At 39.8% G+C, this 24,788-nt stretch overlaps 1 protein-coding gene across 4 annotated transcripts in view; it reads right to left on the reverse strand.

The window, feature by feature from the left end:
* Positions 1-462: 462 nt before the first annotated feature.
* Positions 463-24,788, reverse strand: part of pax2b (paired box 2b) — a 29,731-nt gene continuing 5,405 nt past the window's right edge. For 2 of the 4 annotated variants that reach the window (XM_085284829.1, XM_085284828.1), the window contains exons 4-10: positions 24,337-24,416; positions 24,126-24,245; positions 15,504-15,679; positions 12,649-12,763; positions 5,634-5,735; positions 3,628-3,714; positions 463-2,327 (exon numbers count right to left, since the gene is read on the reverse strand). In XM_085284829.1, the coding sequence (XP_085140955.1) occupies positions 2,206-2,327; positions 3,628-3,714; positions 5,634-5,735; positions 12,649-12,763; positions 15,504-15,679; positions 24,126-24,245; positions 24,337-24,416 (802 nt within the window). In that variant the 3' untranslated portion in view covers positions 463-2,205. Of the gene's footprint in view, positions 2,347-3,627; positions 3,715-5,633; positions 5,736-12,648; positions 12,764-15,503; positions 15,680-24,125; positions 24,246-24,336; positions 24,417-24,788 lie in introns of all 4 variants that reach the window. The other 2 variants (XM_085284831.1, XM_085284830.1) reach the window with 1 other exon arrangement.

Genomic DNA, 24,788 nt, shown 5'->3' on the forward strand with positions numbered 1-24,788 from the left:
ACCAGGGGTCAGGGGTAATTTTGATTGTCATTTTGATCCTGTTTATGTACATGCAGAATTGACAATAAAGCTGACTTTGACTTTGACTTAGACGTTGACCATAATTTCACAAAATTTATATGAATGGACTGAAATGCAGCCCTAAAATAATTAAGTAAAGAGAAGCTATACTTAATTGCTTACTTTTGAAATGTATCAAATAAATTTAAAATGATCTTGTCATTTTTCATTAAATTTAGCTTGTACAAATGAGGATTTTAATCACTTTGTTTTGTTCTAGTAAATGCACAAATATAAAAACAAACAGTGAAAAACTTTCAAACATGATTTTCTTTTTTGCGTGAAGTGATAAAAAATAGAAAAATATGAAATCCTCCCATTTAAGAAGATCTAACCAGTCAATTTTTTGTCTTTTGTCTTTATGTGTAAATGCAATGATTATACGAGACAACCCGCAGGTCCTTTTGCGTAAAAGATTTCAGACACTTTTATTATTGTACAAGTGATATCAGCATAATGAAAGTGATAATACCCATGAACATGAAAGACATTTTTTCTTACTGTATTTACAGAGAAGTGTCTTCACATCACACACAAAGAATGCTTCTACAAAATGAACAATTTGTAAATAACATAACATTAAATAAACTCCACCTACCTTTAGGTTTACAGCTGAATATGCATATGATGACCATCTCTGCACTGCATAGAATTTATACATATACTTTTCCTCATGAACAATGCGGGTTTTTTTCCTAATAATAATAACAATAATAACAATAATACTGCTCTCGTGATGCATATAGGCGGCCTGTAAATAAACATTAATGAGAACTAAGTCTTTGGCAAATGCAAATACATTCACTTGACAGATGAAGAAACCATCATTCCAGCTTGATTCAAACAAATGACTTGGCCTGAAACATGTTGGAGGGGGAGGAGGGGGCTAAAGTTAGGAAGGAGCATGTTTAAGGCATTTAGCTGAAAACGTCGCCCTGCTTTTTGATTTTATTGGAGTCATCAGAATCATCTTATCAGCGTGAATCTGAACGCTTCAGTTATCAGACTAGACAAATGATGATAGTGTTTTTACTTGGGATGGCTGTTATATCCTTTTTTTGTGGTTGAATGCCAAAGACTTAATCAACTTAAATAGAAATGTAAGCTGTGAGAACATAGTATAGTGCACGCCAAGGCAGTGACATGATGGGCCTTGAAATACAAGATTAACTGTAAGTGCCTTTTGGACTTACAGCCGGTTTTGTGAAATAAAGCAAAGATGCATGTCAGTTTTCTGCATAATAACGCTCCAGTGTTGCAAACCTCCAAAATAGTGCAAAATTAACAACAAAAAAAAAACCACAACAAAAGTTTTGCCTGATGACCTCTTGAATCCTGACAAATAAGACATAGTGAAACACTAGCCAAGCAGTCTGCAGTTGAGTCATTACGAATTATAAAAATGAAATAAAAAAATCATTTTAAGAATATATTTACTAGTTTCTCGAAGTCTTGCAAATAGCGGGCCATGGTGCTATATAGTCATGGCTCCATCTATTTTCAAACGGATGTTTCTTTATTTATTTCATTTTCATTTTTACATCTTGATTGTGTATCACAGAGAACATGTCCTAATCTTCTCATGGCATCAAAAGCGATCGATTTACTCATGCTGGATGTTCAGTCGGTGACTGTTCAAATGGATAAAATCAACATTAGGCTGCCACAGCCTGCACGTGTTGCTGCTAATCTCCTCTGATCTCTCTGCACTGCCGTTTGAATCGAGAGGGAGACAAATTGGAAAAGTGGGGAAAAAAGGCTGCTGCTACATTTTAAGTTCTGGACAGTGTCCCTGCTGAGAGCCATCAAGAAAAAGGAATGTACAGTATTGATCCATGATGGGATGAAACTGTGGTACTGCTAAAGGGGGAAAGAATTCTTGACTTTTCTTTTCTTTTTTAGAGTCTTTTTCCTTTTATTTTATTTGTTAAATCACTGCATTTAGCCACAAGTTTTATCATGTGTGTAGCAACTTTCCCTGTCCGTGATGATGTCTTGGAGATTAAGTTTGGCTTTGATGGTCCAACAAAGCTGTGATGAGAGAGGACTGAAGTTGTCACAAATCCCAAAAACCGTTTAGTTTCTTTTTGTGTGAGCCAGGAATATTTTATGCGCAGTTGCTCAGTGTCCAGTGGACCATGCCGCTCACACCGGGGCAATATGGAGGCTGAGGCCATGGTCCTGCAGGTTGATTTGGTTTCCATGGTAACTAGTGACGGTCATAGGCAGTGGCAGCAGTGGGAGGGGCGGAGCCTCTCGATGCGGCACTATAATAATAAGGGGAACCTGAAAGTTAACAGAAGAACGAACCATTTGAAACAACAAATACAGTTTTCACTGCCATTTACCAAATATGTTAATATTCATATTATAATGTGTAATAATAGGTTTCATCATTCAAGTCACATCACACTAACCATTTACTAAGACCCCCACATTTATTGTTTTTACCACCTGCCAATGTTTCCATACTGAAACTTTTGCATCAATCCTTGATGTTAGACCAGCAAAATTAGGATTTTCCTTTAAAGTTTACTTAAATGTTGTTTACTTAACTAGCTATAAACAACTAAGAAAGGTTGCATCTTATGCATTTCACATTTTTTATGCTTTCTAAATTTTTAATTTGATTTAAATTTGAATCTGCAAATGCTGTAATCAAAAAAGAGACCCACTAAAGCTACATGTCACAGACAAAAGGTCACCTATTGGATGTAGAAGACATGACAGGAAGAATTTTTTTTGTTTTTAGTATAGCAATATCAGCAAAATGATTACTCAACTGTTGTCCTAACATAATTTTTCAAATATAACACTTTAACATTTAGGATCGTAGAAGGATGTTCAAGGGGACCTATTGTGCTCATTTCTAGCTCTTTAATTTCTATTATTGCACTCTACTAGAGTAGTTTTGCATGATTCTCTGTTCAAATTAGTCTTTATTTCTCTGCTACTGGGCCTTAATTCATCTACAGTCTGAAACAAGATTTTTAACTCCTGTCCCTTTAAGACCACCATCCCGATAAGACAGCTGTCTCCTGATTGGCTGCAACTTGCAAACAGAAGGTTTGAAGAGCAGGTGGGTGGGGCTCGTGTGTTGACAACCAGGGACAGGATCATCATATTAGGAATATCCTGGTTGTACATATCCAAAACTGCCTTAAACTCAGGATTTAGAGCAGTGTAGTCTGAGCTATTAAACATACTCTAACCTTGTTATTGGAAACATATAAGAATCCGTCATTGGAATAATGTAGAAATGACAGAAAATAGTAGGTCAGTTTTAAGGATTAGCTCAAGCTTTACTTGGGCAAGATAATACAAAATAACACTTGCAATACATATCTATTTTATTACAGGTGGTGCTTAAATATAACACAAATCACCACCTCAAATGCACTAAAGCACTAAAAAGAAAGTATTGCTCTTGTTAGCGCTCCAGCTGTAATGCTTTGGGATGTATAAATATCCTAAGACTTCCATGTCTGCAAGGCTACAACTGGACTATCGCTGATCTAGTAAATGGTCAATTAATCATTCTCATCAAGTTTCTCACTCTCTACTCACTTAGTAATGCTGGGTTGCTGAATCGCCAGGCTTCATTGTAGGTTGTGTACTGTGGATGACTGTAGGGGTTCCCCGAAAACTCACTCCCTGCAAAACAAAAACAACAAATCAATTAGCATTTCAATGCATCAAACCATTACCCCCTTCACATGCAGTCATTTCTCGTCATTCAAAACAGGATGCAATTTGTGGATTGAAATGATAGTCATCGATGTGAGACCAGTCAAGCAAGTAATTTATTTCTTTTTCATTTCACTTAAGTTATGCAACACTGAACAATACAGGATGTGACACTGAAGGCGGCTTTTCCCTGTCCCATTTATGGATATCAACCCATTCTTCTTCCTCCAGTATATTCCAAAGCAGTCTAATAAATACAGAGTGGTAATAAACAGTTTCATGCATACGTTTTTGATATGCTGCAATAAATCCTGCAGCCTTTCTTGGAGGAGTTTTAACATCTCCAGTCTCAAAGCCCTCTGGTCTAAACTCTGATGTTTCTTGCAACAGAAGTACCTTGGAGCATGTCAGTGAGCACTGCTGCTGGTTCAACACGTTTCTTTCTTTTACGAGATAATAAAGGCCAGATTTTATATGGAGCTGGTGAGAAATGGCTTTGCTTTAACAGTGTTTTGTGCCTGTCACTAAATCTTAGTGGTTGTGTATAGGATGAATCAGTTGTAACACAAAACCACAAGCCATGGGATTAAGGTCCTCATCTTTTGCTTGGTGCCACATAGGAACAAATGGAAAGTAAAAGTATGTTTGACTTGTCTCTTTTCCACCCACATGATTTAACAGTTTTATTAGCTGAAATCAAAAAAGTAAATCTGGGCTGCGCTATCGCCCAGGGCTCCCACATCACCCTTTGTTTTTACTGCTGCTTTGGCTATTATGGCATCAAGCTTTTGAAGAAGAATATGGAAAAATGTATACAATATATGTATTTTTATTGTCTCTATATTTTCAATATTTTCAAAAATAAACTACTATTTTAAAAATAATGTGCTAAATAATATAATAAATAATTTATAAATAAATAATAAATAATCTAGCAACATAGCATTACATGTAAGCCATTCAGTTCTAAGAATACCACAAACATTAAAGCAGGGCTAGATATGGATGATGCGATGTAATTTGGGTGTACCTACCCTTTAAGAAATACCCTTACCCTTTACAAAAGCATTTGTTTAGTGCTTTGAGGACTAAGTTACCACTAGGTTTTATGAAATGCTCCTTTTTAGTCTACCTTCAAATCACAAAACAACAACAAATGGAAAATAAATGCAACCTCCTTGGCTGAGAATATACTAAAAAATGTCATTTTATAATGGAAGAAAAAGGAACAGCCAGAGTCTGTGATGGGGTGCCTGATTGGTAAATGATATGCTAACACAATGCACACTTGACTGATTTCCTTGTCCATGTGGTTTAATCACGTCAAAGCAAAATGCTGGCTGTGCTTTGCTGAAAACGTGTGCCTCGATGCTGGAGCTGGAGAAGCGTATAAAGCCCTGCACCAAAACTGCATCTTTGCCCTGTTCCTGGCAGTGAAACACAAACCTGACCTCCTCAGAGAGACAATGATTTGAATATTTACCGGGCTCTCATGCCTCTGCCTTTTGACCCTTAACTGTTTGCTGTGAACCTGAACTGCAGGTTAAGTAGAGGAGAGTAAAGGATATGCTCTGGAGCTCAGAGGCTGGGGAGGGCTGCTGGTGCTGTTTATCGAGGCCGCTGAGAACGGCCACCAGAGGAGATGATGAGCCAACAGAACCGGGAAGATGAGAAGAAAGAGAGTTTGACCATGCTCTACCCTTTCTTTGATCACCTACTCAGCTTGTCTGATCCAATCATATGCACACATAATATAAGAATATGTGAATCCCTTATTCTACAGGTCAATATTCATTTAAATATTATACATCTTCTACAAATGTTTTGAGGGCAACGCCAACTGTTAAATAACCCCTAATGAAAATATAAAACACTTCATCTCTTACCAGGAACCATTCCAGCGAGTGTGGAGGTTGGGTAGCTGCCCTGGCCTGTAGGGGGAACGTGAGGGGGATACCCAGGTAAGGTTGTGTTGGCCATATCCCGACCTGCAGAGAGAAAACAAAACAAACAGAAAGAAAACTCAGGTGTGATCTAGAAAATCTTCTGTTTAAGATTGGTGACGCTGTAACTTACAAATGAATCCTTAACACTTGAGTGAAAAGAAACATTTCTATCTTTAAAGCAAGAAGCAAAGTATTCTTTTTTTAGGCTTGGAGAATTTAAAATCTGAACTTTTTTATATTCTGCTTGAGTTTCTGCTTTCAGAGTCTGATATTATCAAACAAAATATGTAGAATCTGAATCTGCTGAGCAAATAAGTAGCTGTTCCTGCAAAATAAAGGTTGGTAAAAGCAAACTCAAGTGCGGTTAGCCACTTTCACCTCTGCTTTCAGCCTCCCATCCTCAAAAATGCAAATGTGCAATTACACAAAACAACCATTACCCCCTGTTTCTGTGGACGTCATGACTCACCACCATCACCACAAGTCAGTCAGTACAAAACTCCAAATTTCAGTTACCAGAAAGCATCAGCCTGCCTCTAATAGGTGAACTAAAAACAAACTAACAGCTGCTGCTTCCAATCAACCGAATCCTAGTCACGTATATATGTCTCCTCATTAAACAATTCAAACTTGTCTAAATATGGCAGCCTTTAGTAAACCCCAGAAGTCTCCTCTCTTTTCTGTAGTGGCTGTAAAGGCAGAGCACGCAGGCCCCTCCGCAGAGCGTCACCCGTCTGGCTGCAGATATTCAGCTCTGTAATTGAGAGTGACGGTTGGGCTGTCCTCGTTGGCCACAGGGACATTCGGACTACGGCACGTAACTCCATTTACCACAGTGGCTGGGGTAAGAGAGGCCCCTGCTATATTGTCAACTGTGAGGGTCACTTAGACTCAAAGGGAAAAATCATTTCCCACTGGAGCTTTAATGAGGAAGTACAGGATAAAATGCACCGTAACACCAGAGGACAACAGTTGTTCGTGTTGTTGGTGTTACAAAAAAAAAAGAAAAGAAAATTATAGTCTGGCACCAGATTCAAATCCAAGTTTACTTTTTCATCTTATGAGGCAAAAAGTGTTTACTGGTAAATGCTGTTTTCCCTCAAACAATGTTTTTGACTCTGCAGCGCCGCTATGCATGATTTGTCTCACTTTTAATGTCTGTGACTCTGTACCTCTAACAAAATAAGAGGATATGCAAAGCAATAACTATATAATAGAATAAAACAACAACAACAACAACAACAAAGTACTGCCAGTAAGCATAAGACACAGAAAACATATATATACTGGATTAAAAGAATAATGGAACAAACACATTATTTGTTTATTTTGAGGATGTGGGAATGATACTTTTGGCTAATGATGTACCACTACTACAAGCTGGCAGCAATACTGGCTATGCCGAGGGATGTGGGGGCCAGGGACTGAAAAGGTTGGTGGTAAAACTGGCAGAAACATGGTGGCAGGCCCACAAGGCCAAGATCTGCCAGAGAGGACCAGGAGGACGAGGGTTAGGAGTAAAAGAAGCCATGGAAGCTTTGAATGGCTTCTATTTAATGCAAAGAGTGCATGGAGAGTTGAGGCTCTCTTTGTTTGTTTTTTGGTAAAATAGGAACCAATACAAAGGATTAACAGCAGCTGACACTGCTTTCATTGTTTTCTCACTCAACTACAGTGCTGCACTTGAATATGATGTATACAACAGTATTTATTCAGTGATTAAAATCATCTCCAGGCTGACCTGCTGGCCTGCTTTACTTAAAATATACTGTAACTCATATAATCCATGCTAACTCCCGAAAAAGACTCTTATGTATAATATTAATGTTATGATACATTTTTGTGTTGTTATTGTGAACACCAGTGGAAATTCTAACTGCAAAAAACAAACAAACAACAAAACCCCCCAAACAAAACAAAAATACCAATCTTAAGCAAGGTTTTCAGCTCCATCATCAATTGAACCCTTAAAATGCGAATATTAATTTAAAAAAACCATTTTTTTTTTTGTCTGAAATTGTCACTCGATGACACAAATTTGCCACTCTGTTGTTCAGCAGAAAAAAGATTTATTCACAGGTTTGTTCAAAGGTACAATGTAAACCACAACGCTGTAAAATAGTACATGAAAGGCAAATAGCAACTTACTTGTGAAGCGAATTTGCTCTAAAAACACTTTCCCCCCCAAAAAAGAACTTTTTCATTTGTGATCACAAATTGTCTGATAAAGAAACGATTAAATCTTATGTCCAACAACTGTTCCCTATTGTTTGCAAATCTCCACACTGATCGTTGTATTGTACGAGGGTCTGCTGAGATTTATCTTCTGCTTAAAGCGCTGAAACTCAAGGGCTGCAGAGTTAAAGAGCTTTATAGAAAAGAGTGAGGTCATGCTGGACCTTTCATTTATAATAAGAATTAGTTAGCCACAAGCCAGTGCACATAAGTCAAAGGGAGCCGTGGGAGTACTGTAGGTGGGGGGTCCAGCAGGGTTGAGGCCATTGTGTATGTGTGTGTGTGTGCGTGTGTGTGTGTAGACACTGGTAACTATTGTCTAGCTGTCTCCCTAAACAATGACACTATCTTTTCTTCATTATTATTGCAGCAGCTACAGCTTCCTCATATGTTTAATAAAAGTAAATACTCTAATCTCTCCATTAGCTTCTGAAAAATATAATCACCACAAGATCTGTTTTTGCTTGCAGTTTTAATTTATTTTCTTCAGAAATAATAGCATACTGCAGTTCAATTCGGCTTCTTTTATGCTGGATGAAGTCACGGCTGTACTGTAGTCATCGACGGGCACTTTATATTTTAAATAACCAAGCAAGACTAGATAACTCAGTTTTATGAAAGCTGATTTTACTAAAAGTTTAGATGAAGGAGTCATTATATTTTTCCTCGTGTGACGCTGCTTCCAATCTGGGATGTTATTGGTATATTTCTGAATTAAAAAAAATGTGTCCAACTGAAACTGGAAATGAACATTATTGGGGTAGTAAATTTGCATGAAGTAAGTGTAACTACATCAAAAAAAAATAAACAAAACAAAATCACTAAACAAATTTAAAAAAAAGGATTTGATTTTGTTTAGTCAATTCACCAATATTGGACCTAAAACTGATCAGGTCAATCAGATCAGTGAAACAATACTTTCAGCATAACCCTCATGGAAACTTCAGCCTTCATTTCCTCTCCAAAAAGTGTCAATTTTGCTAAGCGATTAGAATAAATGAATAAAAGAAGGACTTTAACATGCAAAACAGGAAAGGTTTACCCATTAAAAAACAGTTAATAAAGGTGTTTTAAAGGTATGTTTGCCAAGCTTCTGCGCTGATAACCGCCTGTGCCGAATCCTGCTTTTGTATATTCCAGGATGCAGTTGGCAGTGACTGCCAGAAGCTCTGTTACTGTTGCTTTATGTCCCCTTTAAAACCCTCTTTCAGTGAGGCACCGATTTGGAGAACTCTCTGTACAGCAATGATAGCCTCATTAGCTGCTTCCTAGCCTTTGTTGTTTTTGCAACAGAGATGTGTGTCCAGATTCTCATTAAAAGATGGCTTTCTTTATATTGTCTGTTTCCTCTGACAGTCCCCTTAGATTGAACGCCAGCAAATCGAGCTATTTATTTTCCCCTGTCCTCTTTTTTTTCCCCTTTCTTTCGCTGCAAAAATCAATTCAAAGATTTTTTGGTTCGCTGTTACAAAAGCCTGTTGATTTCTGTCTTCATTTGAGAAGCAGCTCGAGCTGGGAATACTGTGTTATATTTCATAAACATAGCGGATTTCTTGTGAACATATTTGAACCCCCCAAAAAAGCAAACTTTGAAGTACACAGAGTGACTGAAAACATATATTATTATAGCAATAAAACCCGTGGGTTTTATCTGAACCCACAACCAGACACATTATGCACTAACAACTACTCAATTTCTTAAAACACAAAGGGAAAACCGGGGTGACCTTCTTGTTATTTGGCACAAGAACAAAGTCATTTGTGAATTACTCTTTTGCTTGCAAGAGTATTAAATTTACCATGACAGGGACACCTTCATGTTTGCTACAACAACAACCAAAAATCTTTGACCTCCATTTTCTAGGCTATATGCAGAATGGGGTAATTTATCACGAGCCAAAAAATCTCAGCACCCTAATTAATTACAACTAAGTAAAGAATGTTTGGAGAGCCAAATTGCTTTAATTCCCCGAACACCGGCTGAAAGTCATTCATTATCAAATGTGTGCTCAAAGGTTAGTTTGCTTTTCTGAAGATGAAATAAGCATTAATTTCGGAGCCCGCATTTTCCCCTGTGGGAAGACACGGGAGCGATTTGTCACGAGGCCACACATCACTGATGGCAGGTTCACTGTCTGATCATTGCTCGCTGCTCACTGGACAACGGCAGGTCTTGACGCTTTCTGTGTAGTTCACCCTGAGAGCACTCGCTCAGCTAAAGTGTGGCTAGTTGTGTTTGCTGGATGAGGTTTTGTTTAATAGCAGGAGGGTATAAAAGGGGTGTACAGAAGCAGCTGCTTGAGTAGGAGAGGTGTCATTGACACAGGGGCTTTAAGCCATTGGAGGCCTCCATTAACAGGCCCAGCAGGGAATATGTTTAAAGAGTCTTCAGTATGCGGCCAATGAGCAGAGATGTGTAAAACTCCCACTGAACGCTCATGGGAATTTTAAGAGGGCTCTTAAGTCTGAAGCAGCATCAAGAAAACAGGTGGGCTCTGGCTAATTTCAGGAAATACAGAAACGCTCTATAGAAATAGTGGACAATTGGCCGTATCAAGACCATCTCTCCATTTATTTCTCAAAATACACACAAAAAAAGTTCCGAACTCCTCCCTCCGCTATTCACAAATTCACCCACGGCTCACACTATTTGAATTTTAAGCAGTTCGACTGAAAAAGAATAAGAAGCACTTGAGATGAAATCCATCTCTCGAAGGGAATTCATCAAAGAAATTACTTCCCATATCAACAATAGAAATTACCTCACAATATGCAATTGTCCTATCCACATATTCATGGAACCCTTTGGTGTTTTTATGGGGTAAGAGGGACTATTTAGCAGGTAATACAGCATTAATGTGGAGGAAAGGGAGAGAAAAAAAGTGTTTTAATGGAAGTGGCTTCTTGCCTCTGAATTTCGATGATGTGCACAATGCCCTTAAATCCCTTTCTTATTTGAGCCTGCTTTGCAGGTACTTTTGAGCCTTAATAGGATAAGCAGAGGACACAAAAGATTTCTATCTCTGAAGTCTTTCAGTTCACTGAGAATCCTGATCTCTGGCAATGAGCACTTCATGAATCATTCATTTTTAATAGATTATGCAAATTCCAGGACATAAAATCAACAAGATCAATAACTGCAGGCATTTTAATTGGTGTTCAAAAACACATTTTTAAGCACGAACATAATCTGCAGTTCTTTCCCGCGTAAAGACACAATTAATTTGAAATTGGATCTCAGCCTAAATACTGCAGATAATTTGCCACTTTTTGCAAGGCTTAAAATTCCTCTGGTGAGCTTATCGCTGGCAAGTAAACTGTAATACTCAGCCATTAGAGAGACCACACACCTGAATATCACCTATTATCCACACAGGCAGGCACTGGGGGGAAAACCAAGCAGAAGAGCCACTAACCAAATAGTAATTACCAAGTGGAAGTCAGAGCCATGTTTGTTCCATTAGTTTGACCTCTGTACGCTTTATTCCTGAGATCTTCCAACATGGAAGGGCGCAGAAAAAACTTATTTACTAATACAAAATCAAGTCGAGTCAGGTGCTTTCCACACACACACACACACACACACTGGAACACACAGCCATCCATACAATCCCATCTTTCTTCCTCTTAATGTCTCTTTGCACCTGTAAAGCAGTAAGGAGACCCTCTCTGCAGAGACCATCTAAAATATCCCAGGTGCCGCCTGTAGAGACAAGCCTGTTTCTATGGGGCCATCAGTGCACAAAGGACAAACACACACCTTTCTTCTCAGGAGGCCTGCCTTACAGGGGGAAATCTACCTCCCACATATTAATGAGAGAAGGGCCCTTTCTTTTCTCATAAGACTGCTTGGCTATCATTTGAGAAGGAGGGCTGCAGCAATTTTCAATCACCCTGTCTCCCCCCCCCCCGCGCAGAACTCGTTGCCTTTGATGGCTGCTGCATAATTATATGAATTTTAATAAAAGCTCTGTATATTAATCTCAGGCCCCCGACAGTCATCGTAAACTTTCAGTAAACTTAACCTTCTTCTTGGTAATAACACTGCAACAACAAAACAATATTTCAATTAACCAGACAGTCATTAACTGTGACAAGGAGAGGAGACAACTAGGAGGGAGAAGCAGAGAGAGAGAAAGAGAGAGAGGAGGGTGAAATAAATGATCGTAGTGTTAGAGTTAGGCGGCAGAAATGCCAGAGCGTATTTACCGAGGCACATTACTCGTGCTTTGAGACACACAAACTATCTCCTGGAGAACAAATTGCAGGAGCAACACAGCAGCAGCCAACAAGCAGTCAGTCCTGCATGGTGGCCTTTTTTTTTCCTCCCAGAGACCTTGCTCTGATACACAGTCATAGTTCTGATGTGCTGGCACCCAAAGGTCCTTGTCCAGTAGTGACTGAACAGCTCCCCTCCCCTCCCAGTCTCTCTTATCGCCCTGCTTGCTCAGCAAAAAAAAAAAAAAGGAAAAAAAAAAACCAAGACGGAAGACTGCTGCTAAGCTTTTTATCGCATTTTCAGCTCAGAGTGAAACGGTAAAAAAGTCTTCACACTTAACTTTTTGCTTTGCCTTTATTGTCACATATTTCATTTTGCTCTTTGTCAGTTGCACAGGCATGTTTAGCTCTGACTTTCTTGTCCTTTTACATTGTTCAAAACCCCTCAGCTGAAGCTGTGGCTCAGCAGCATAAAGGCGTACTGTATGGCACTTGATCTTACCTACAGGGTAGCTTTGCGACACGCTGGGGCCCAGGTCTGGGTTGGCGCTAGAGGATAAACTGGGTTTGCCTTCGTCCAGGCTGGAATTCAGGGCAGGAAGCGAGTACTCATTAGCCTGGGAAAAGGACAGTTGAATCATTACACAACCAAACAATACCTATGGAAATCCTCCTTTCTCCTCCTCCATTAAGCGTTCCAAACAGGCCTGTGTGAGTATAAATTTGTATGAGAGCATTGTGTGTGTGTGTGTGTGTGTTCATGCTGCAGGGTGGCAGTTCAAGCATATCATGAATGTATTTTGGTATTGTCTGAGAGGAAGTGGGATTTTGAGATGAGTGAAAAGCCAAGGTGTCAGCTGGCCCTTTGTGCTTGACTGCAGTGCTACTCCTGATCAGCCAAGGGAGAAAGCAGTTCTGCTTTGTTACAGACACACCATGTGGCCTCGTTTAAGGAACACTATTCAGGTTGTTTTTTTTTGAGTTTTTGTTGTTTTAATTTGGAGTCTAAACCACCTTTAAATTTCATTACCTCTTATCTCTGAATACAATCACTTGTACAGCTTGTGTGTTTTGCTATCGTAAAACTGTTGAGGCTTTTCTTTTTGTTTGGGCTCAGATGTTGGCTTAAAGGGCCAGTTCACCCAAATCACGCACGATACAAACCCTTAATCCTTCTGATATTTTGAAATGTAAACACATCTGGAGCCACCCTTTTAATAGAGACTGATGGAGATGTAACTTTTTTTTAAAGGAAAAATTTGTTAAAACACTGCGGTTTGCCATTAAAGATTTTCATTATTATTGCTAATCTATCAAATATTTAAAAAAAAAAAAAGATTTCCTCATTTCTTTTTTCTTTTAAAAAATAATATTTTTTCAAAATAAACTTTCCTTTTAATTTTGAAAAAATTAAAATTAAAAAGACAAACAAAAAAACCCCACATGAAATAAAGTTTAAAATTGATAAAAAATAGATTATTTAAATAAAAAAGTAAAGTAAAAGTAAAATATCATTATAAATAAGTGAGGATTTTTGATGTAGAGAATATTTATTAATCATGACTTTTGATCAAAAACTCATGGCAACACGTCTTTTCTTTACTGTGTATTATTATAGCACTGAATTATCTGCAGAACTCACATATTTTATAGAAGCATTTTTATTGTCAGCGACTGACACCAAAGCCTGTACAGGCACTGTGCTACACAAAAGCCTCCCATTCACCTTCATTGCACTGGGATGGAATCAAAAAACAAACGAACAAAAAAAATGAACTCTAACTTGTAATTTGGGTGACCTGACTTTTTAATTAAATAAAAAACTTTCTCAATGTAAAAAAATACTCTTCCCCATGGCAGATGTTAGCAGATTTTTTTTAATGAGATGAGACTTCCGGAGTCTGAGTGTTGACAATGTTTGTCCAAAGCGCAGTGTGCGAGGCTCAGTGGGCCGCGCTCCCACAGGAGGACGCCTGTGACCCCGCTCTTGTCTGCCACTATCACAGATAAACTCTAATTGTCTGCTACAACTGTTCACTGGCACAATGTCGGATGTTTTCCTCTATTCTCGCAGGCTTCAGACGCCAAACAGACGTTTTATCATGCAGATAAAGGGCAGGAGGGGGAAAACTGAAAAGATAGGTCTGAAAAGGATGACCAAATGGCTAGCAGAAGTGTGGGAGGGGTGAATCCATTGAGTTTTGCATCTCCAGAATGGCTTTTTAATGCCTCGCTACAGAACCCAGACACTGGCTAATAGGGACACATTTTCCAGAGGAAAAAAGAAAAAAAACCATGAGGCACCCATGAAAGGGAAAATACTCTGATTAATATTGCATTAAATTAAAGCTGATTTTTCTGGACTGTTCCTGGCCTCCTTTCTTTTTTCTTACTTACTCACCCCCTTTTCCTAGTCTAACCCTTTTCCCTCTGCCTTTTAATACTCTCCCTGACGCTCTTTGTGATTGCAAGTCATTTCCAATTCGTTTTGGTATTGATCTTCCAGTAGAAATCAGTTTTGTAATTAGCTGCAAATTAGGCCCTCTTCTGGAGGTGAGGCCTGTCCCACTGATTTATCACCTGCGTAATTCGCCCCGATTGGAGAGAAATTAAAATGAACTCAATTAGGTGACTGCTTTTGCTTTATGGGTCCGACTTGTAGTTCGGTGGGAGAAATTAATAGTCTCTTGTTGTTTAATAGTATAATGAAAGTAAATAAAGGTTATCCATTGTAATAAGCCCAGAGCTTTTAATAAGCGGTGGGTTCTGGCTGTCATTTTGGCGTGGGGGGTGGCTGTTTCCCAAATGCCTCTTAATTTTTCGAAATGAGGATGGATGGCCAGAGCGGCTTTAATATCAGGACCAGGAAAAAGGTGGAGGCTAGTGTTTCATACAACTATTTCATGGGCATGTGTTACAATAAAGGCAGCTTTTTGAGGCCGCGTCAGTCGTTGCACATTAAGATATGTCATAGAATTGGAAAATAAACAACAAAGGCAAGAAACAACAGTTGAATAGTGTGGCAAAAATGAAGAAAAAAAATCTAGGTATTGATTAATTTCTGTTGCTTTACTGTTATTCTCAATTACAGGGAGTACACAGAATGTGTTTTTCATCACCAAATCAATAGTATGTGGGAGTTTTCCTACTGATACCTCCAGCATTATACATGCTGGGGCTGTAATCCCAGGCTTTGCCATCTCAGACATTTATTTAATTAGCTTTTATTTCCAGGAAAGGGTTTGGGAATATATGTGACAGAGGTGCTTTTTCTGTGTTTGACTCAGTACTAGCATGCTCGGTTTTCAGTGCTGCAAGAAAGGAAAAGCAAAGATGGAGAGTTTCGGTGCCACTAACCTGTTCTAGTTTGACATGTTCCGTCGTAGAGAAGACGTCAGGGTACGAGGGGCGTTCAAAGACCCGGTCCAACGCTTCCAGCTGCTGCTGTGTGAAGGCATCTGCCCTCAGGTGTTTCCGTAAACTCTCCACACTACCCTGAGAATCACTGTTTGGGCCAGAACCATCTGAACCATCTACAAGAAGAAAGAGCAACATTCGAGACACTGACCCCGGGAAGCTGGCCTTTACTTCAAGCTATGCACTTTATATTCTTCTCATGTTTTTTTCCTGTACCTTCTCTGTGGGGGATCTGAGAAATGGAGTGCAGGTTTTTCTGTACCTTAATGGCTGTGGTGAGCCACTGGCTACATTACACAGGCTTTTCCCTGCACCCCTCCACAGTATTAACACCATCATGATCTGAAAGCCCTCTGGTAATTGATGGATTACCGTCACTTGCAAATATATACATGTTGTGGCAAGCATGTGTACTAATGAAAGCAGCAGCAAGCCCATTATAGTGCCTTTTCATTTCAGTCAGTGCATTTTTCTTCCTTCTTTCCTACCCCCCCACCCAAAACCCTACCGATGTTACTGAAATCAAGAGCAGCCTTTTTTTTTAAAGCACAATTTCCCTTTCACAATTCAATACTGCTTCCATTCTCAGTGAGCGGGTGGTTCCATTTGAAAGCAGCAGCAGAGGACAAGGGGCTGAATAAAATTGTACATTCTTGTTCAATCATCCTGCTCTCCAAACACGGGAATTTTCTCCCGACTCCTGACCTGATTACTCGTCTGTTGGGAGAAGGATGCCTCTCCCGTTGTTACTTGTGTGCAACGCTTTCAAACCTTCACAGACCATCCTTCCATAGCGCCCTCTCTTTTTCTCTTCTCCAGCCCTTCTTAACCACCCCCCGCACACCCCCTCAGCCACCTCTCCAGGCTGCAGTGACAGTGTCTGTAGGTCTTCTTCCCCGGATCCCAGAAAGCTTCAGCTCCCTTACAAATCTGTCATTCTAAATTTGCGGCAGATTATGTTCTCCCCTCAGTGGGAGAGTGGTGATATATGATATGCAAGGCCGCTATTGATTGCCTGTTCTGGTGGAAAGAGGGAGCTGAAATGAACTTGAAATGAACATCATGCCTCAACTCATTGTGCGTATAATACTCTACTTAATCCCACATTTTTCTCTGCCATGGAATTCAATTGATCAATCATGTCTGTGTGATAGTACCATTTGGGAGGGTTATTGCCGTTCTATTCTGCTGCTTGACCTTTTTTCACCGGCTGAGGCCAGAGGATGAACCCGACTCTCCAAAGAGGAGCTGATGGAGCTATAAACAAGACCATAGGTAGGTGTGCATAAGCCAAAATTGTGCTGGCTGCAAAAATGTAAAGAAATAAAGCGTTTTGCTAACAATATCTTATTAGCAAAACTTTCAGTCTCCAAAATAAATGCATTAAGGTTTATTTAAAAGTGCTGCAGAGATCTGACAGGCTGTATTGTTTTGTGACGGAAATATTGCCATGAGTTTCTTAGTCAGTGTCACGTTTGCATAAAAAGGCTTTTATAGAGCTGCATTGTGAGGAACTCTTATATTTTTGCTATGCGGAAGATCTGATTTGGGAGATAAACGGTTTCACTGATGCATCATTTACCTTTCAAAGAGGTAATATGAGGTAATGTGTAGAGGGTGTCTGCAAAGGAAGGACAGCAGCATCATTCATTTCAGCAACTGCCCTAAAATGAATTTATTTGTGTAATTAATTAAGTGACAAAGCAGCCCAGTAATTATAATGGTGCTGTGACAAAGGAGGAAACTGGGTAATGTATTACATAGTGTGCAAAGGAAGAAGTTTGAGGTGATTGAATTTGCTCTTTGTTTCCAGGTTTGAAACTGCGAATGTTGACATGACCACTCGATTTACATCAAGTTAGATGAGATAATCCATTTCAGCCCTAATTTGAGGTTTTATCTTACAGGACATAGGTTAGCAGTAGAAAGGCTGTATATAAAAGATGGATGCAGCTCTGAAAAGTGAAGTCTAATACAGCTGAAAAAAGATTAAGTGCATTTAAAAAAATGACCCTTTGGCTCCCTTGAGCAATGACCTCATTAAATACTTTCCTAATGAGTTTGTACTTTCAATTATTAGTGCAAAGTCCTATTTAATACAACGTGACATTCATTTTGTAAAGTATGGTCCCATAAAACAGGATGTATGAGCTTACAGTGTCCTTTGTTTCTTAGTCAGATCCACTCCTTGGTACCCATGTTTCATTTTAAAAATAAAAGATGCGATGGCCAAACCAGGAGTCAACAAACAAATATGTGATGTCATGCTCAGCACAATAGCATATGAAAATCCCCCCTTATTGCCCCTCATAGTGTCACTCTATACCAGCGGTCCCCAACCCCTGGGCCACGGACTGGTACCGGTCCGTGAGTCGTTTGGTACCGGGCTGCGAGAGTTGAGGCTTGGGTGTGAAATGTATGGTTTTCAGGGTTTTTATCGGTTTTTAGTGTTATTTTGTTCTTGTTTTTATCGTTAACTCGGTTTTCCTGGGTCTTTTCACGTGTGTTATGAATATATCTTCGTTTTTTTCGGTACCAGTACAAGTTTTATTTTGTTGTATTTATCCGCGACACCTTAAAGGCCGGTCCGTGAAAATATTGTGGGGCATAAACCGGTCCGTGGTGCAAAAAAGGTTGGGGACCGCTACTCTATACCCCCCTAGAGGGGCCTATCCCCACTGGTTTAACATGTGCAATACCCAGCAAATACAACGATACAGCTCTACTACTTGGTAAAAAGTTAAATTTATTACTTTAAGAGCATAACGCAATTCATACACAACAAAAACAAGGAAACACCTCCCCCCAAAAAACTGCTTTCTTGCCCCTGTAGTGGCACTTTGGTACATTCAGGTGGATAATCTCACCTGCTACAGCTGCACCAAGTCACTTTATCAAACCCAGTTGTCCTCTTTGCTACCAAAGCAAATAGAGTCATTAATTACTTTCCATCAGCGAGCCTGATCCACAACACCCTGATCAATACCCCCAACCATATTTGTCATTCACCAGTGTGGAATACACTTCCCACACACAAGACAAACCATCCTGGGTCAAGCTACACACTTTTCCTCCCACTCAGTCCAATCTGCCCTCCCTGCTACTGATTCTCTTCTGACAAATCAGCAGAGGTGGTGTTTTGGTGAAGAAGACGACTCTCTTAAGACCATTCAGGAAGCTATGTAATTATGATTCTTCAAGCATAGGTTTAAGTAGTTTGGAGAATGTTTCCCCCAAAAAAACACCAAAGCCCCAAAAGAACATATTGTTCTTAAGTGAATTATGACTCCTGTGCATTAGGATAAAAAAAAGAGTACAATTATGTCATTATAAGTGCCAACAAAACATCTTTAACATTCCCGTTGCTGGTGAAAACTGGTTTTTTAAACCATGACTATGATTGTTCTCTCACCTTATTACCCCTGTTGCTATCATTAAAACCCATGACAAAGTTGCTTAACCACAGCAAGGTAGTTATTTTAAGTCAAACCTAGAAAGGCCTAACTGGAAAAGCTCTGGAGTGTGAGGTTTTTTATTTAGATTTACTTTTTTTCCATACTCAAGATTGAAAAAAAAAAAGTATCTAAATTAGTAATTTGATAATAATTTACATTTGACTGATTTCTGCCTCATTAGTTTAACCTCTTAATGCCCAGTTTATCACATTTAATATGTGATTTTTTGTGTTTTTGAGACTTCCACATGATCAGTGTGATCCCACCCTCAACATAAAAAATTTAATAAATTGCACAATACAGTTTTAAGCAATAAAGAAATAATAAACTGTCACAAACTAAACTCACAAATGCATATATATATATTTTTTTTTTAAAAAAGAAGAATTTTCTGCTACTTATTTCATGGTTCGGGGTTTAAAGAGTTAATGTGTTAGCGAGCTGAAGCCGCTGTCAATTAAATTTGACCAAGCCTGATCTACACTATATATCTACTATATTTAAATTTAGAAATGTTAACTTTAACATTTTGCTTATATAGCCATACATATTGTTAAATAAAAATGCATCAGCTTGCATAAGTGCTTCAAAATCTCTTCCGAAAGTCCGAACCATCATCTGGACATTTCTAAATCTGCCCATTACGCTGCAGTGATAATAATCTCTGACCACAGTGGCTTTGTTGTTGCTTGTCTCGCTCTGTGGTCACTTATTGATCACCGCTGGCACTGAAGATATTCATCTTGACATCGGTCTGTATTAACACTCTGGTAACAAGGGAGTAGCCTCCATCAGATCAGATAACCAGCTTTATGAAGCAGCCTCCTCTCTGCAGGATTGGCACCCAGAGGTCATGACCCCTAGCAGGAGACTTAAGCCAATGCAACTCCGAGTCTGAAGTCGGTCTGAGTGACTGGCTTCTCCGTCACAGTTGTTATTTTTGATAACAATTATCGCAAATGAAGTGTAGACTGAGTATGAATAGCAGCTTTTCTTAGAAGAAGAGAGGGGCTTCAGAATAGAAGTTTAAGGTCTTTCGTTTAATGAAAATTGAGTTTTGAAGTTTGTGTTTGAGGCACCTTGAGGTCAGGAAAGACTCCCTTAGACGAATGAGCTTTGCCCCCTCCCAACTGTACTCCCACCCGGTCTGCTTCGTGTTTAAATAACATGTCAACATGCATACGAGTTTGTTCCCTCAACACATTCACGTATTTCACAATAATATACCTGTATAATTTCCCGCCTGATTCAATTCTTGGCTAAATGAAATCAAATTAAAACTCGTTTGCATCAAATTGGATGAACTCAGCTTCATTTTGGCTTGCTAATTGATTATTCTGATTATGTAAACATAGATGAAATACTGTCTTCTGGATGTAATATGTTTTTTCTGTGTTACTGTAGGAACAACAAATTGTGTAGATCAGCAGAAATTAAATTTTGGTAATAAGAATTTGAGAACTTTAAACCCTTTTTTTTTTTTGCATTATTTCACATTTTATTAGCCAAACATAGCCTGATTGATTACTTGCAAAAAAATGTGATTACTCCTGAGAATTTGGGTACGTCGAATATCACCTAGTGGTGACCATTAATTTGTTGTGATGTTGCCAAGCTTTTAAAGGCTTTATTAATCTAATTCGGAGGTTACACTTCGGTGCTGACATTTTGCTGCACTCCCAGTTCCTGTGTTGATTCTTCCTCTCTCCCAAAACAGATGCTGATACACAGAGCAGGGTGTGACGGCGGCCCGCTCCATCACTCATCTCCATCCACACGCCTCAGTTCAGTCCTCATGACGCTCAGAGATGAGAAATAATTAATTCAACAGCTACTGAAGCACAGAATCACATCCATTCTGACTGCCACTGGCTATTGTTGTTGGGTTTTGAAATATATGATGATCATCTTATCATGAAATTTCTCTCTTGGTATTTCTTTCATAAATCAAAAAAGAAAGCCAGACAAAAAGCAAGAAAAGCACACACAATGGCTGAAATTAAGAATCATCTACCGGTCTGATTGTGCAATTGGCGAGTTGCTTTGAAAGGACATATGATATCACTTTAAAGGACCGGACACACTTCATGGACACGGCCTGTTATCAACACACCTCCGAGTTGTCTGCTTAAGTCAATTCAGCTCTTACACACATTCACTAATAACATGAAAAAAAAAACGAACAAACTCAAAAACAACACCGAAAGCAAATTTGTGCTCAAATATTTCGACTGTTTTTACTTCACTCGGGGAGAAGCAGCTTCTCCTTTGTCTTTTCTGAAGCCCACAGTGTCAGAAGCAGTGGGGGGTTTTCGAGCAGGGATGCAGGGGTGAGGCGGGTGGTGGGGTACTTGGATGTTAATCTGTGAGGTAATAGCTTTTCTCTGCAGAATTGCGAATTCTAATATATGTCAATTTGTAAAACGTGCAGACAGCCGTGGTCACCAAAGACACCATCTCCTGGGGTCTCGCTCGTGCTCCCTCCCTCTCTCTCCCACACCCTGTCCGTCTGCAACAATGGCTGCCAAGTGTAACATGCTACTTTTAATTTGTAATAACACGTGACAATAGCAGATTAATGGCTCTTATGACACCTGTGTCCCTGAAGCTCCTCTTGCCGAGACCCAGTGTACATAACGTGTGTCACACTACATTATCTCTACATCCCGCCTGTAATGGGGGAACCTTTTTTAAGGGCACTGCTGACTTGGAAACTTAGGAGCTGTCTGCTGGCTTGGCAGAGAGCCACGGCTACTGCCTAAAACAAATACTCTGGGCTACACGGCCAATCCATTTCACCGGGGCTTGTGTTGCACACCGCCTCCCCTCCCTAACCCTTCCCCTCCTTTCCTTCTCTCTCATTTTTGTTCATGTTTTCAACCCTTGATAATGACTGCTTGTGCCATAATAATCATGAGGCTTACCAAGTTAAATAGGGCTCAGGCAAGCTACTGTGCTGTGAGGAAATTTAATCCCAGCATTAACCCAGTATACACTACTGCCTACTGAGTGAAGGAAGATATGTCTGAACAGCAAACAAGGCATTGCTGAAACACAGAGAGAAAATCTGCTTTGAACCCAAAACAACAATGAAGCGCTCCGATAACAGCAATATCTTTCTAACATCTCCGAACATCTTTGCTTTCATTGGTATATAATATGAATATGCAAATGCTACAACCACCGCTTAAATGTGATGTCAGCGGAGTCCACATCATGCATAAATGCTTTACTTTCAAAAATACACCCCTAAAATATTGCTACATGGCAATATCGGTCTCCTAAACCACAAGAGAGGACGGATTGGAGTTGCAGCTCAAATGTCAGAACATTATTCACACAGTGAATCACATTTACTCAGCGGCTCAAATTTATTACTAAAGCAAAAATCTTTGCATTCCTCATCATGCAGAGAACATGGCATAACTGTAGCGAGAGCCCTCGTGCAATGGACAGTTTAACCTACCTGCAGCAAAATCTTTTTGTTTGGTAAAGTGCACTTTAAGGGAAGACAGCAACAGGACAATTGTGTCTACAGGGTAGCATCGTATGTAATATACTATTCTTACAAACTGTGGCTTGAGGCAAGACATTGCTTTTGCAGCTGTGTGTGGCCAAAGGCCCAAGGTTTTATGTTTTGGAGAGATGAAGTATCCATGACCCTGTAGTTTCAGGTAGGCACCAGCTGGCTTTTGCGAGAGTATATAAGAACCAAAGCTCCACCATCTCTGTCAGTACGAGCCCTACTCTGACTTAAACACGCACGCACACAGGCACACGCATCCACGCACACAGGCACACGCATCCACGCACACACATGCAGCTTTCGTCTCTTTCTATGTAATGCTGGACGAGCACCTAAATCACAGAAATGGCAGCACATCAGGGGAATCATTTGAGACTGAATAGCCATAGAAACATGGTGCTGTCACCTGGAAGACCTCCACAAAACAGGCCAGTTCTCCTTCTCTCTCTCTCTCTCTCTCTCTCTCTCTCTCTCTCTCTCTCTCTCGCTCAGACACACACATATACACACACACACACACACCTTATTCCTCTCCATGCCCTTTAATACCTCTTTGCCCTTCAGTAGCAATCTGCATAGAAATGTGTGCATTCTATCATTCAGTGACTAGACATTACACCCTGGCTAATATGAGAGGTCCTCGAACGACTGAAAATGAACCCTTGAAAATACCAGACGTTTGCATTATGCCACTGCGATTGCATCTCTTACAGGGAAAGACTTGATTATGTCATTTGCCATGTCCACGTCATGCTGGTTTTTATATCTTTGCCAGGAAATCTACCTCTGACAGGTCATTAGTCATCCCTCCCTCCCTGCACGCACATAAAACATCAATTCCACTCAATATCCCGCAAACCCCTGTGCTTCTCAACAAACGCCAGAACAAAGAAGACGCTATGTAAACTGCTGCCGCGCTCTGATTAGCTCTCATTCCAGAGCACTGCAGAAATAAGGCACTCATTCCCCACCCTGTTTGAGATAACTGCCCCTTTTCAGCAGCGACATCATCCCTCCATACCCATACACGCCTTGTAACACGAGTGCATCTGTTTAGCTATTCTCATCAGCTTCTTATGTAGTGACATTAAGGAAGCCTATTGCTTACAGAACCAATAATCTGTATCGCCTCAGGCCCCCTTACATCCACTAACCTACGACTTCAGCTGCAAAACTAGAGCCACTTTTGCTCTAAAAAAACAAAACAAAAACCACAAGCCCTCCACAGAGCTATAGCCGCTTTCTTGACTGACCTGGGTGGTTGGCTACATCATCTTGACATGTAATTATCTAAAGCCCTTTAATCACTTCCATAAAGATTAATTGCAGGAGACAACAGCGGAGGTCGTGTCTTCAAATCAAAAGACTCCTTGGCAGGTTGACACAGCAGTGTAACAGAGTTCAGACTTAGGTGTTTTATAAGGGTCATCTACTGGAACTGAAGCAGGTTTGAATGCTGTAATTGCATGTTCAGCACAGAGGGTTTTATAGTACAAAGCTGTAACCTCGTTTTTAAAAAGACTTTTTTTTCCTCCTGATCTTATGTGTTCATTTTTTCTTAAAAGTAAAAATCTCACTTACCTTCATCTCTTTTCCTCTTTTCACCATTGGATCGTGGAATACCCAGAATTCCATTGATGGAATAGGATCCCGCAGGGTCGTTGGAGGCGCTAGTTACAGGTGGAGAGGCTGTGCTTGGTACTGAGAAAAAGACAGGAAAAAAAATCAGCAACTCCTATTTGATATACATGTATATATATATTTATAGCACACATGGGAGCTGTAATATTACCAATTGTGTGGCCTGGTGTCGACAGAGATGTCCCATCAGGAGATGGATGGAAAGGCTGCTGGACTTTTGTTCGGATGATCCTGAGCAACACCAGAAAAGCACATGTCACCTCACATATATGACACTTATCTATGCATAGAAATCAGTCATAGCAGTTACTGTGAATAAGCTATCAAATGTAACTCATACACAAGAGGGGATCTGGTCAGTGGTTCTACCTTAAAGGTGAGACTGAAGAAAAGTCTTCATTGCACTTTTGGTCTGAGTGATCTTGCAAACAAAGCATGAAATCACATCAATTCACCTCAATGATCAGCTTCACTGACTCTACCTGGCCCACACTAATCAGCACGCTCTCTCTCTCTGTCTCTCTCTCTCTCTCCCCCACTGTGAAGGGGGTTTCACTGGGCCGATCACAGCCCTATAGCAGCCCGCTTTGCCTCCCAGATCAA

The sequence above is a fragment of the Mchenga conophoros genome, linkage group LG8 (genome assembly GCF_057382185.1).
Source record: "Mchenga conophoros isolate Kocher_MC1m ecotype Shallow Benthic linkage group LG8, M_conophoros_male_GT1.1, whole genome shotgun sequence".
In the NCBI taxonomy this organism is placed as follows: domain Eukaryota; kingdom Metazoa; phylum Chordata; class Actinopteri; order Cichliformes; family Cichlidae; genus Mchenga; species Mchenga conophoros.